This window comes from Chrysoperla carnea, chromosome 1 (genome assembly GCF_905475395.1).
Source record: "Chrysoperla carnea chromosome 1, inChrCarn1.1, whole genome shotgun sequence".
NCBI lineage: Eukaryota > Metazoa > Arthropoda > Insecta > Neuroptera > Chrysopidae > Chrysoperla > Chrysoperla carnea.
This window is the reverse complement of record NC_058337.1, coordinates 122,468,510-122,484,515: the sequence shown is the minus strand read 5'-3', so window position 1 is coordinate 122,484,515 and position 16,006 is coordinate 122,468,510. Positions and strand designations below refer to the sequence as shown.

Sequence of the window (16,006 nt, the reverse complement as noted above, 5' to 3'; positions counted from 1 at the left end):
AGGGTCATTGAAGTAAATTATTTTTGAATTATTTTAACTTGAGAAATTCATCGTGACTAATCATACAACCTTTATAATATATAATAAATTATACAGTAAACTTGTCGTCTGAAATTATGGGGCAGTTTACGTCAAATTTAGTAGTTCTGATTTTTTGCAGACTTGTTTTTTATGTTGGTCTTATGAATAATCCAAGTTTGTGACCTCGAACGCCGAACGCACTTTGTCAAAAATCGAAAAATCCGTAAAAATTTCAAATTTTGGCGATTATAAGGTTTAAGGACTTGTTTTTGATAGTATCTTTTAAAACGTTTTTCAAGTAGACTAAATTTTCTTCAATTTTGAATTAAAATGGACTAGTTAAATGTAATATTTTCCGAAGTAAAACCTTTCAAAGTTTATCAACGTAACTTTAAACATTAAAGCTTACGTCAAATTCGAAAGTTTATCAACGTAACTTTTTACTTTATACATCGGAAGCTTACGTCAAATTTGGTAGTTCTGATTTTTAGCAGACTTGTATATGATGTTCGGCCTTTTTTCAGATTTTGGCGATTATACTCCTAAAGAGCTAGTTTTTTTAAGCATCTTTTGATACTATTTGAAAAAGTAGACTAAATTTGCTACAATATGAGAGAAAGCTGAGAGAAAGCTGTTCAAAACTATTCTTTTTTTCTGAGGAGACAGAACCAACATATTTAGTTCGCAACAGATCTAGCTTAACCCATCCCCAATACGATTACACTCTATTTTGGGCCATTTTGAGAACGCGAAATGAGCTTATGAATGAGGACGCGGTGAGGACGCTGACTCACTTAATGAAATTTTCAGGCTTTCTGATTAAAACTACGTTTGACTCCAGGTCTAATACATAGATGTAAAACATATAATTTTTCAACGTCTAATTTTTATCTCATTTTCATTTGTGTGTACATGTGTATACGTGTGTATGTTTTTTTTTTAAATAGAGGCATAAAAAGATAAATACAATTTATAAATTCTCTTCACTAATTTATTATTAAATTTATGTTGTTTTTTTTTTTTTTCGTTTTTCGTTTTGAATATGAATGAATAACAGGAAATTATGAAAAAAATTTTGTATAAACATAAATATACAAAAGCGAAATATTTACAACAATAAACACAAAATGATAGCTCTAATTTAATTTCCTAATTAATTTTTAGGTTTGCATTAACATAATAAATATAATAATGGACACCATTTTTGTGTCTGTTTTAAAAGAATTCAAAATAAAAATTCTGAAAAAGACAGTAAAATCGATAAAGTAAATTTCTATAAATAAAGGTAAAAACGATTATAATCCTAATGACGAATCAAGTCAGGTATTTCTGTTTTTTTTTTGATATGTTGTTTGCAATGTAGATACCTATCTTAAATTAAAGTTTTCGACCCCGGAAAACGACGACCGGATCATGCCGAAAAAAATAAGAAAAACCTCGAAAATTTTGACTTTATTTCAGTTTTTGCCGATTTTGACCCGGAAAAGCTGGTTTTTCATCAAAAATTGTATTTTTTAAAGAATGTTAAAGATACAGCTTTTCAAAGTTTGTTTATTTGTCAAGTTTCACGATTTTACGCAAAATTTCATCTTGTATATCGTTAGAGAATGCACAAAGACTTGTAAAAAGTGTTCCTTATAAAAAAATAAACAACTTTGGTTTGGAATGTTGAAATAAACCAATTTTTCGTAAACATCACTGGTTTTCAAAAATTTCGAAACTTTCCGTCAAATTATTTTCCAGAACTTTTTTGTTTTTCCAGAATGATTCACAAGACCACTATAGTTGAAGCTACTTGCAAATTTTCAACTCCCAATCTTTTATGGAGAAAATAAATAAATTAATCATTTGATTTTAATTAATTCTATGCTAATATTCCAGAAAATATTTTTGATTTTGTTATGTACCAAACATTTTCCTACAGTTTCCAGTTCTTTCTTTATGCGTTTTCTCGCATTATGAAATGGAAATTATGAAAAATTTGTATGCATTATTTATGAAAAATCTAATAAATAAAGAAAACTTTTAACAAAAAGAAAATCGACTTCAAAAGAAAAACTTTTCCAAAACAAATTAATATGCACTAAAAAGTAAAAAAATAATTTATAATATAATGTAGTTTAAATTATTGTTATTTTTGGAGTCGGTGTCAGTCAAGCTAATGTAGCAAACTATTCTGTCAGAGTTGTTTCCTTGGCTGACACCGACTCCAAAAATAACAATAATTTAAACTACATTATATTATAAATTATTTTTTTACTTTTTAGAGCATATTAATTTGTTTTGGAAAAGTTTTTCTTTTGAAGTCGGTTTTCTTTTTGTTAAAAGTTTTTTTTATTTAGTGTTTTTTAGTGAATCTAAAGTACATTAACTAATTTGTCACTGAAAAAAGAATCATCGAAATCGGTTGGCGTGATATTGAGTTATTCGTCTTCTTGTCGTTCATACTTAAAGCAAATTTAAGATTTTTATGGTTTTCTCATGGATGCCGTTGTCACAACTCGACCAAAATGAAATGGGACCACACGGGAAGTACGAGCTTTCAAATAGATAAAGAATCATAAAAATCGGTTCACCCAGTCGAAAGTTCTAAGGTAACAAACATAAAAAAAAAATCAGCCGAATTGATAACCTCCTCCGTTTTTGTTTGAAGTCGGTTAAAAATTTATAAATATTACATTAATTTATTGTCATTCTTTAAAAACAACATGGTTTCTCAACAATAATAATCTGACATGAAATGAAATGTTTTTAATAAAGAATAATACCATGCTATGTGTACCTAGAATTATTATTACGAATGTCTTATAAAGTTCATAGGTTAAATTTAATATTCAGTACGAACGCGACGATTCGATGAATGAAAAAAGTTCATACTCATATGTACCTACTACTGTTTGAGAAAATATTGTACAATAAAAGAAAACAAATATATACCTAGATCTCATTTTTGTATTACATTGATATTTTAAAGAACATAGAAAATGCATTTATTTCTTTATTTATATTAACAACTAGCTGGGAACTACCCGCTTTGCTGGGCAACATCCCTACTTGCACCCCTCCCTCCACATTTCCTTGCGTTGGATAACAGTTTTGTAATGTACACGTCATGCTCTTTTATTTGATACCCCACTTAGGTATATTTGTAAATATTCGATATTTCCTTCCCACTTTCTCGCTACACCTTTCTACCCTCCGAAGGTTAAAAAAATTTCTAAATGTAATTTAAAACATTCTAAGCAAGTTTTGAACTATTAAAAGCCATAATTGAAAAATATGAATTTTTTATTCATGAACACCCCCGCAACCCCCCTTGTGGGTGGAATTTCGTAAAATCCGTTCTTAGCTGACCTCTACTTGGCAAAAGGAATATTCCTGCCAAATTTCAAGTCTCTAGGTCTTATAGTTTCAGAGATATCGTGATGAGTGACTATCTATCTATATCTATAGAAAGTCTCCTATATATTAACAATAAGGTATGTGCGCCTTTTATGGCCCATTTTTTTCAATACTTTCAATACAAAAAGTTATAAATAATTGATGAAAACAAACTTTATGACAATATTCCTCATTTATTTGCAAATAAAATCAACAGATTAAATAAAAAAACAATCTTTGGTTTTCTCATGTTTGGTTTTTAAAAAATATCAAAAACAAGTGAAATTTACTAAATTCGAACTTGCACTTGAAGCATATCTAAAGACATTCTTCATTAAATTACGTTTTTCTTTAAAGCCTTTTCCAAGCTGAGCCAATTTTGAAGATAATCGCCAATTTTTTAGTTTTTTTCCGGTACAGAACTCTAAACTGGCACTTAAAACATACTTTAGAACACTCTCCATTAAATTACCTTTCAAACGAAACAAATAAAATGAAAATCGGTTCATCCGTTTAGGCGCTACGATTCCACAGACTGGTAGACACCCCTTTCTCTTAGTTCGGGAGTTGACAAAAAAGATGGTATTTCGTCAAACTTTAGCTAAATGAGCATTTATTAACCTAAACTTAGTCTACCTACGAAACCAATTCTAGAAACCAAAAGTTCTAAATAAAAACAATTTAGGCCATTATGTACAAATTTTAATCATTATTTGATTGACGTAAAGCTTTATAAATTCTTTAAGAATTCTCCAAAAAATTCATTGGTGGAAACAAAAATTTTTTAAGAAAAGCGGTTTTTCAGAGTGGTTACAATTGAACTTCAAGTATTACGATTATACTCTTTACTCTTTTGCTTTGAAATTCGGACAGGTATGTTATTGGTATTAATAGTCTACCTGCTCTGAGTACTTTTATTTTTCGAAAATCCTGTTAATTTTCATTTTTCACTCCCAGATATAGTAGAATAAGAAAAATTTCTATAGTCCTAGGGCAGGTAAAAATACTCTACCATTAAAAATTCGAAAACTTTCTTTCGTTTAGATGCAGTGCTTGAAAAACCAAGACAATTTGAACAGTAACTGCCAAAATGTCAAACAAAGCCCAAATTACAAAGATGGCGATTCCCTGCCTTTGATATAAACTTGTAGTTTTGTCTATGACACTAATCGCACATGAACGCGAAATTTAAACTTATTCGAATATTTACATGTATAAGATTTTAAAAGTGAGCCATCTTAGGAATAGCGCCATCTTAGGCACAGGTACCTTATTATAAATACATTTTCATATAAGTTATGTTATTCACAACATGTAAAAACAACATGGAGCGTGTAATATTCACAAGAACCTAATATCATAAATTCAATATGAGTTTTTAAAAGACAGTATGGCGGAAAAAAGTCATCAGATAATATATAAAATATAATCAACTGGTGTTTATATTCCAGCATATCCAATCTAGCTGTTATCACTGATGCATACAGAGTATCACAAAAAATTCAAGCAAAATGTAATAAACTTGAACTGTTATGATCCCTCGTTATAGCTTCCAAATAAATCAGTAGCTTTTTTTTATTGTATATTGTAATAACAATTTTGGTTTAAATTTGGAGGTACCTATGCGTAATATACGAATAAAAAAAAATACCGCAAAAATAAAATTAAACAGTTTTGGAAAAGGGACTAAAGATTATCCAAAAGTTGACGAGAGTGCTGACGCACTAAAAGCCAGACTGTGAAAACTGGAGGTATCTATAAAAGAAAGTTTCAGAATATTTATTGTACTACAGTGCACTTTACCAAAACCGTATCAAATCTCATGGTACACTCACTTCCGGTGCTTCATTAATTCCGATCAGTTTAAGAGACGATAACCTCCGACTAAAAGTGGGATGTTATAAATTTATCGTGTCTATGTATAGATGTGCCTTTCTGCGTTAATGTTAGCTATGTTTAAAGTACGAATTTAAAGTTCCGTGTGCCCGGTGACAACTACAAAAGAGATTCAACTAAAAAAAAAATACGTTTATCCGATTGGGTACTAAGATACCACAAACGAATCGATCAGACCTGATTTTATATTTTTAACCGACCTCAAACCAAAAAGAAAGAGGTTCTCAATTCGACTGTATTTTTTTTTTTTATGTTTGTTTCCTCAGAACTTTTGACTGGGTGAACCGATTTTGATGATTCTTTATCTATTTGAAAGCTCGTGCTTCCCGTGTGGTCCCATTTCAATTTGGTCGAGTTCTGATAATGGTATCCATGAGAAAATGATAAAAGTCTTAAATTTGCATTCAGTATGCCACGACAAGAGGATGAATAACTCAATATCACAACAACCGATTTCGATGATTCTTTTTTTAGTGATAAATTAGTTAGTGCATTTCAGGTTCTCTAAAAATCACAAAATAAAAAACAAAAAGAAAACCGACTTCAAAAGAAAAACTTTTCCAAAACAAATTAAAATGCACTAAAAAGTAAAAAATAACGATAATATAATGTAGTTAAAATTATTGTTATTTTTGGAGTCGGTGTCAGCCAAGCTAATGTAGCAAAATGCTCTGTCAGAGTTGTTTCTTTGGCTGACACCGACTCCAAAAATAACAATAATTTTAACTACATTATATTATCGTTATTTTTTACTTTTTAGTGCATTTTAATTTGTTTTGGAAAAGTTTTTCTTTTGAAGTCGGTTTTCTTTTTGTTAAAAGTTTTTTTTTATTCTTTGAAAATTTTATAAGCATAAGATTAAATTTATAAAATTTTATAAATGATAATTTTTATGACCACATTTTGCTGTGAATCTCAGGTTAGATTTATCTAATTATTGTCAACGATATCGGAGACCCAATGTAGATAGAAAGCTCCGCTTTTCCTGTCTGCAATGGAATCCTCTTTTGTTAGTTGATTCCTGGCTCATAATTTTAAGATTATTGGGCTACTTGTTCTTGATTTAGAAACTCCCTTTTCGATACTTTCGAAGTATTTTTAACTCGAAATCGATTTCTACCACCGCCTTTAATTCTGTTACGCTTTGTATGTAAAATAAAGTACCTATATGTATAGAACTTTTCATTCACAGGAAAAATAACCAATATGTAGAAATACTTTCATACTTTATTAAACGATGGAAAAATCCTTTTTAGTTTTATTCAGTAATAAAAATTGTTAAGCGGTCATGTATACAAACTCATACGGAAAATAATGAAAACCCCACAAAAAAAAATCAAATCTCTTATTCTTGTATGAAAGCACGCTATGATGATACACACGCTTTACCCTATCTCAAATGCTTACAGTTTCCTCAAATAACATAATTCACCACCAAGATTGAAAAATTATATTTTTTTAAATTTGTGTTCCCACGACCGTGTTTATACATCCTTAATTAGTCGGTCACGACTGGTTTTTTTGTTTTCAATAATTTATTAAGGTTTTAACTTTAATTAAAATAGTTTTTTAATTTCCACCGACTAGTTTTGGAGAAATCTATGAAAATATAACCTCCATCTACCGTTTTCCCATATCACCAATGTTAAATATACCTACTTTTGAAGTCATTTATTTATTTAAATAATCTGAGTTTTAGACTTAGTACAACCTCATATAAAAAAAAAAAATCAAGCTTTTTATCCAAAATTACCCTGGCGCAACATCAAAGAACAACGTTTTCTTGACCTTGTTCTTATATTGTCCTGGCTTCATAGTATATTTATAAGGTTAGGTTAGGTTATATTGGCTGCCCATGAAGGATACACTTAGGCTATAAAGCTCATTGTGATACCATAATGATATATGTGTTTTACCACCTTTCCGCTGATAATTTCATTTATCAACTCTTCAATTTCAGAGGCTGAGTGCACCTCCTTCATGCATATACCATGCACTACACTAGCCTATCACAACTATTAATTAAATTAATTTTGTTGCGACGGCGAGAAACGAACCCGCTACCCTAAGCATACCGCGGACGGAATTGGTTACGCCTTAACCAGGTAACCAACTTAGCTAATAGGGCGACTAGTATATTTACAAAGAGTGATTGTTTTTTCCTATTGATCCTGATTTAAACAAATATAATATGAGTAAATAATATTTGCCGCCTTCAAGTCAATTTTCTTATTTTTATCCATATGTAATATACTTTTTATTATTTTCGTCTGATAATAATAATCCAGAACAAATCTATATATTTATTTTCTATGGAAAATAAGAAAATAATACAAAAAAATTAAAAAAACTTTAATTTAATTTCACATATCGAATCTTTTGCCAAGCACTTTCTAGATTACATACGGATTTGATTCAGACTATTTTCTCACTGGTAATATTTTTATCCATTTAAAAAGATCGGGACACGTTTTATATGGAAATTGGTTTTTCGATCACTTTGGCATTATAGGTATTGTAATTTATACAATTCTTATCAAAGAAATTCAAGGATAATCTAAATAATTTAAAAATTTATTTCTAATAATTTCATAGTTGTATAATTTGTAAGCCTCCGAAAGCTAAAGCTTTTCGAAATAATGTCTTAAATAAAAAATGGTAGTTTACTTATGAGAAAACGCTCTATCATCAAAAGTTATATGGTGCCTAGTGATGCTTTTGTCCAGGGAGTGATAACGACCCCTTCTAGGGGTGGAAAAATATTTGAAAATGTCAATACGTCCAAGTTATTGGCGATGGAAATTAGGCGTATTTAACGTTAAATAACTGAAAAATTGGATAACTCTAACTTTTGTTTTTTGAAAAAAGTATTTTATATACTTTTTAAAGTACTATGAAAAACTTTGAAAATCAAGAAAGTTTCTAGTCATTTGCACGAAAATTAACGAAAGTTAGAGTTATAATGAAAAAAAAGTTTCTCGTTTAGGTACGTCCCTTTTTATACCAAGTATATATGAAATATACATACTATGTTAAGTTTAGTCCCAAGTTTGTAACGCTTAAAAATATTGATGCTTCGAAAAAAATTTTGGTATAGGTGTTCATAGAATCACCTAATTAGTCCATTTCCGGTTGTCTGTCTGTCTGTCTGTCCGTCTGTCATCACTCAAAAACGAAAAGAGATATCAAGCTGAAATTTTTATAGCGTGCTGAGGACGGAAAAAGTGAGATCAAGTTCGTAAATGAGCAACATAGGTCAATTGGGTATTGGGTCCGTAGGACTCATCTTGTAAGCCGTTAGAGATAGAACAAAAGTTTAAATGTAAAAAATGTTCACTATAAAAAAATAAACAACTTTTGTTTGAAACATTTTTTCGTTTTTGTTTACCCGTGAGAACGAAAATTGTATAGTATGTATATTATGGCTATATCAGTTATTTGTGTGTGACATGTATGTATGTGTAATGTGACAAAGTAATCAACACTGTCTCTACATGGTATTTCAACAATTCACTCAGTCAATTGTTTGTTTTCACTTGTTTTATGTTTTATTCAGCACAAAACTTTACTTGCGTTGCAATAAAAATATAATTTTGTAATTTTTTTTTTAATTTTAAAAACTATAATTTGAAACTAAGTAAACCTGCTCTAATGCAATAACTATATATATTGTTGGTATTTTTTAAGTACCTACAATCAATTTTAACTTTTATCTAATAAAAGGTAAAGCCATAAATATTGACGTTATATATTATTGTACAAATCGAATAAAATAGTTGCAAACAAATTGTTATTAATTTTCATTAACAATAAAAACATATAGTAGGTATACTTACTATCCCTACATTTATTTATTATGTTAGATTTATTGCATTATCACATAAAATTTTATTTCATTTGTAGTAACCAAACTATATTATATATACTGGGTGTTCCAAACCACCCGTCCAGGCTGATTATTCTGAATAGTTTTTAAAAAAAATTGAAACGAAAAAACACGTATCAAATATTTTTTGAAACTCTATCTAACCATACCAAAAACACCCTCCACCCTCAACCCCTGTTAGGGGTAGGGGGTGTAACTTGAAAAAATCAAATGGAAACCCCTATTTTTTTCTGCAGATTTGGATTCATCAGAAGAAAAGACAAACATTTTGTCTAAGAAATTTTTCCCGATTTTCGGCAGATCGCGCTACAATCGACAAAAATCGTTCTTTTAGATTTGGCATAAGAATTGCGCCGTTCAATGACAAAAATCAAAACGAAAAAGTAAAAAAAAAAATAAAAACACAAACACACAGAACCAAAACAAAAACAAAACAAAAGCAACACAAAAGTTAGAAATTCAACGAAAATAAAAGAGAAGCGAAAATGTCGAATTGCGGTAATTGAGGTAAACCACTAGACAATTGGGAGGATGCTAAATAAAGCTCTTAGAAAGAATTAGATATGAATCATTTTAGATTTAATTTTTTTTCAGACTTTCCAAAATAAAAAAAAACATTTTTACAAAAATAATTTTTCTAAATCATAATAAAATATGAAAAACAAAACAGAATAGTCTTTTCTTCAAAAAAACAAAAACAAAATTGAAAATAACTATTCTCGACTCAAAAAACTTTTCTCGCCTTCACTTGAACTGCAATTCTAATGCCAAATCTAAAAGAACGATTTTTGTCGATTGTAGCGTGATCTACCGAAAATCGGGAAAAATTTCTTAGACAAAATGTTTGTCTTTTCTTCTGAAGAATTCAAATCTGCAGAAAAAAATAGGGGTTACCATTTGATTTTTTCAAGTTACACCCCCTACCCCTAACAGGGGTTGAGGGTGGAGGGTGTTTTTGGTATGGTTAGATAGAGTTTCAAAAAATATTTGATACGTGTTTTTTCGTTTCAATTTTTTTTGAAAACTATTCAGAATAATCAGCCTGGACGGGTGGTTTGGAACACCCAGTATATATATATTTGATACCCACATATTATATTATCTACACGGTGTTCATTTAGCAAAATCGAATATAGGTACCATAATTGAAAAAAAAATTTACAATTTTGATAAGCCAAGTATGTAATACTACTAAATTTGGGCCATTCTTTTCAAATTTGTAATCAAAATCACAAGAATGTGGAGTTCTGGTCACGGCTAAACACATAAGTGATAACTAACGAAAATTTGACATCACAGCTGAAAAGAGTGACCTAAAATTAGAGGGTTTCAAAAAAAATTACAATAAAATCGAATCAAATTTGCCTGTGTTATCAAAGAAATCGAATTTTTTAACTTTATGACGTCATCAGAATCCAAAAAATTGACTTTTGCTCTATCACATCCCAATTTTAACCAATTTTGATAAACCAAGCATGTAATTCTACTAAATTTGGGTCATACTTTTCAAATATGTGATCAAAATTAACTTAACTCTAATTTGTTTCAAGAATGTGAAGTCCTAGTCTCGAAATTAAGCGCATAAATGATAGCTAACGAAAAACCAACATCGCAACTGAAAAGAATGACACAAAATTAGTGGGTTTCAAAAAAAATTCCAATAAGATCGGATCAAATTTGCCTGTGTTATCAAAGAAATCGAATTTATTAACTTCATGACGTCATCAGAATCCAAAAAATTTAATTTTACTCGATCACATCCAAATTTTAACCAATTTTGATAAACCAAGTATATAATCCTATTAAATTTGGTTCATTCTTTTCAAATTTGTTATCAAAATTAGCCTAGCTCTAATTGGTTTCAAGAATGGGGAGTCCTAGTCTCGGAATTAAGCACATAAATGATAGTTAACGAAAAACTGACATCGCAGCTGAAAAAATGACCCAAAATTAGTGGGTTTCAAAAAAAATTCCAATAAAATCGGATTTGTCTGTATTATCAAAGAAATCGAATTTATTAACTTCATGACGTCATCAGAATCTATAAAATTTAATTTTACTCTATTACATCCATATTTTATCCAATTTTGATAAAACAAGTATGTAATTATACTAAATTTGGATCGTAATTTTCAAATTTGTTCTCAAAATTAACCTAGCTGTGATTGGTTTCAAGTATGTGGAGTCCTGGACCCGGAATTATGCACATAAGTGATAGCTAGCAAAAAATTGACATCACAGCTGAAAAGAATGATCCAAAATTAATAGATTTCAAAAAAAATTCCAAAAAGATCGTATCAAATTTGCCAGTATTATCCAAAAAATCGAATATTTTAACTTTATGACTTTATGTAAATTAATAAGCTTTTACATGATGCTTAGGTTAGTATAGGTTATATTAGCTGTCCATGAAGGACACACTTAGGCTACAGAGCCCATTGTGATACCATATATGTGTTTTACCTCCTATCCGCTGATAATTTCATTTACCAGCTCCTCAATTTCAGAAGCTGAGTGCACCTCCTTCATGCATATACCATGCACTACACCAGCCCATCACAACTATTAATTAAATTAATTTTGTTGCGACGGCGGAAATCGAGCCCGCTACTCTAAGCATACCGCGGACGGAGTTGGTTACGCCTTAGCCAACTGAGCTATATAAATATGAAATAATGAAATAGTAGTATGTAGAAAAACTTCTTAGTAATTTTCTAATTTCTACATAAAAATTATTTTCCCTATATACATCACTAATACACTAATCACTATGTTATTAGTGTGTGCGTTTTAGTACTCCCAATATGCGTGATATGAACTCATTTACTGGTGGTAACATGCACATGTTCATATGTTCCCAAGTGGATAATAACATCAATTCGTATATGATAATTTGTTTATCGACAACAAATTCATTTATATTTGTCATTGGAAGATGGTTAAATCAGTTTATTCGATAAAATACAATATGACAAATTTATGTATTTATTTTAATATAGTAGTTATATTTACAATTAGTTCTTGGAAAACGATCTAAATTTATTTTTTTATTCTATTTTTGGAGCCCTAGGTTTTATAGCAAATGGCGTTCTAGTTTTTCATTCAATAAATTGGATTTTTTTTTTTTTAATAAAACAGTTTTATCACAACAACAATAATAGTACAATTTAAAAAATATACTTTAGTAGCTAAAATACTGTTTTACTTGACTTTTTAAGAGCGAAATTTCGGATAATATCGCCAAAAAAAAACGTTTGATTAATAAAATTCTGTTTTGTTCCAATATAAAACTTTGTATCAGAGTATAATAATAAACGATGTTATGGCAAATATCGAAAAAAAGTTTTAAGCCCGAAAATGTTTATAAAAACGTATGGTTTTATGAATTAATATAGAATTGAAAAAAAAATTAATTTTTACATAAATTTTTCAATGTTTTTCAAATTTGAATAATCGTTTTTCTTTGGCTTATTAAGGTATTTCGATATCGAAAAAATGAAAATGATCCAAAAAATATGAAATTTTATAATTGATAATCGTTTTATACGTCTTTGTGAAAAATTTATATCGATTTTCTGAACGATTTAGGAGAAATTAACTATCAAAGTCTAGTATTTTTCAGTCAAAGTATTTTTTTATCAAAAAAGGGTACATTTCTCATAAACCGTACAGAGAATCGATATGAATTTTTCACAAAAACGGTATAAAAGAATGATTAATTGCCTACTTTTAGAAACTTTTTTTGTAATTTTCATTTCAACTCTTTAACGTATTTCGATATGGTAAATTGAAAATGATTTGAAATTTTATTTATCAATTAATCATCCTTTTATGAAGGAATTCGATTTTTATATGTCTTGGTTTCCTGTATATTGATTACGGAAAATTAACATTGGGCTTAAAATAGACAGACTGGCCCAGATGCCCTTGGCCTTGCGTTGCAGAAAACATTCGTTAAAATCGACACTTGTATGACGTTATACCAAAATTTTCTTAGGTATATGAAATACTACAAAAAATGATTTTTCTGATGGAATTATTTTCTTTGTAAACGATTTTTTTTTAAAAGAAGTAAAATTGAGTGGTTTTTTTTTATACTAAAATATAGAATTTCTTCATATAACCATTTCAACCCACTCAATTTCTGAATTTTTTTTCAAATTGGATAATTTAATTATAGATATTGAAATATGATTTTCGATTACAGTAGAATCTCGATAACTTAAACCTCGGTAACATAAAAACCTCTGTTACTTCAAAAAATACTATGTTCCCTTCCCATCAGAGCCCAAAACCTCTATAACTTAAAATACGCAACCTCTATAACTTAAATAAATAATCTCTGTATAGGCCCTCAGTAACTACATAGAAACATGTACATACCTCTATATTAACTAGGGTACATAGAAACATGTACATACCTCTATATTAACCTTTACCTAACATAGACACTTGATAACTTAAAACCTCTATAACTTAAAATATTTTGTGTTTCCCTTGGACTTTAACTTATCGAGATTCTACTGTATATGTATAACTTAAGTATGTCCTCAAATAATTCTAAGTAAATGTAAGAGCTTTAGTAAAATAAATGATATTCAACTTTTTTTCATCCACTTCAGTTCATCAAAATTATGTATAGGCAACAACAAAAAAGAATAATACTTGTATTTTATTACAATAGTTAAAAAACAAAAAAGAAAAATTTTGTGAAAAATAAATTATGAAATTTTATAAAAATTATTTATGTAAAAATATACTTAAATATTCTGATTTTGGGTCATAAAAGCACATTATTGTTTTATATTATTCAATGTAAAAGTCGTAATTTTTAATCTGTATATCACGTGACCAAACACAAGCCGCCATGATGTGACATCATATAGGCAAAAATAATATACATTAAATACTAATTTGTTGATGGCTTTCATAGTGTTTGGAGATTATATTACCATCAACTTTATTTATACATAGGTATAATAATTACATGCACGATTGTTGTTTTTACCAATATTACATCACAAAAATGACTGATAACGTTTTTGCGATAATAGAAGAGATTTAAAAGTTAATTTAATTCTATGGCAAGAAAGCGTGTTTATTTTGCCGAAATATATTTTTTTGTGGCTTTTTATTAGGAAAATCAACATTTTGAAGTACTTTTTCAAACATAGTAGAATACCCTATTGGATAGAGGAGAAGTTTGTCAGAAGAAAACCCGTTTTTTTCGATAATTTTATGCATTTGAACTAGAAAATTGAAAAACGGTATGAAGGATGAATTTCAAGGATGTACCTTTTGTTGATGTTTCCTAATAAATTTCATTTCATTGAAAGGCATCTTTTAAGAAGGAATATATAATGAGAGGGAAATATGACTTTAGTGGCAGAGCTTTACTGCTCATGGCTTTTTATCTTTAATAAAAATGAATTTAAACGTTTTGTTTTATTTACTTCCAATACATCAAATAAGATTTTATAGACTGGCATCATATCATAAAATTTGTATGAAAATTGATTATACAATCGAACTATCTAATAATATTTTTCTCTAATTTGTTTCAGAACACTTTGTCTCAATTATGTGATCGACGTCATCGTGGCGGTCATTACACAACTCGACGTCCTACATACAGTTCACTTCATCGTTATCAAGCCTCATCTTTACGACGACACCAAAATAATTCAATATCAAAAGAGAATCATTCCGTACATTCTGAACCAGTAATGATACTCGAACACGATAATTCAATACGATTACAATCAATGAATCATAATCATCACCATCATCCATTACATCGACATCATAACACAGATAATCTCTCCGAATTCAATCAACCATTATCACGTTCTGAGACAACAACATCTAGTAAAGAAGATTTACTATTTCAATTACATTCAATGCCCGAACATCGTCGTTTAACCAAGTGTAGTACCATAGTTAATACAAGCAGCGCTAGTTTACAACGGCACAATTCAGAAACATTATCACGTGCGACATCTATAACCACAATGAGTAAAATACCCACATATCAATCAACCACGCTAATGATGGAACCAAGTGGTACAAGTACAACAGATATTATAAAAGTGACAAAATTTGGTCGACCATTGAGCAGTATTGTAGTAAAAAAAAAGTCCAACCGACAATTATTGAAGAAGAGGAAATCACCGATTAGTTTTGTAACGTTAGCCCATCATTTACGTTCGATATTTCATACACATTCGCAACAGTGTGAGCATGGCTTAAATATTACACCACAGCATACGATTAGTGTTACCAATGGTGGTGATAGCGGTAATAATAGTGCAAATACAATAAGTAATTCTAGTTTACAAGATTTAGATGAAGCTGAATTTAGTTCAACAGATTTAGTGAAATATATGGGTGAATTAAATCGAACTATTATTTAATTGTTTTTGGATTGTATAATTTAATTAATGTATATAAGCATAAATTATTCCTACTACTGTCAAAACTGGAATTTTAGGCCATGTTCTTTTTGACAAGATAAAGTACATGTACCTACAGATTTACAGTTTTAATCCAGTGTATCAAAGTGCATTAAGAAAGCGCTGTCTTTTTACAGGTTATGGCATAATCTGTTCTTTTTAACCCTTGTTAAAGGGGTGTTATAAGTTTGACCTCTATGAGTATATGTCTGTTTGTCTGTGGCATCGTAGCTCCTAAACGGATGAACCGATTTTTTATTTTTCTGTTTTGTTTGAAAAGCAATTTAATGGAGTGTGTTCTTAGCTATGCTTCAAGTGCGAGTTTAGGGTTCCACACCCAAAATATTTGTCAGGGGCTTTTTAAATTTTG

At 29.4% G+C, this 16,006-nt stretch overlaps 1 protein-coding gene across 1 annotated transcript in view; it reads left to right on the top strand.

The window, feature by feature from the left end:
* Window positions 1–15,597, top strand: part of LOC123294110 — a 58,316-nt gene extending 42,719 nt beyond the window's left edge. Inside the window, exon 2 of the mRNA XM_044875201.1 lies at window positions 14,749–15,597. Within this exon, the coding sequence (XP_044731136.1) occupies window positions 14,749–15,597 (849 nt within the window). The remainder of the gene's footprint in view (window positions 1–14,748) is intronic.
* The last annotated feature ends 409 nt before the right edge of the window (window positions 15,598–16,006 follow it).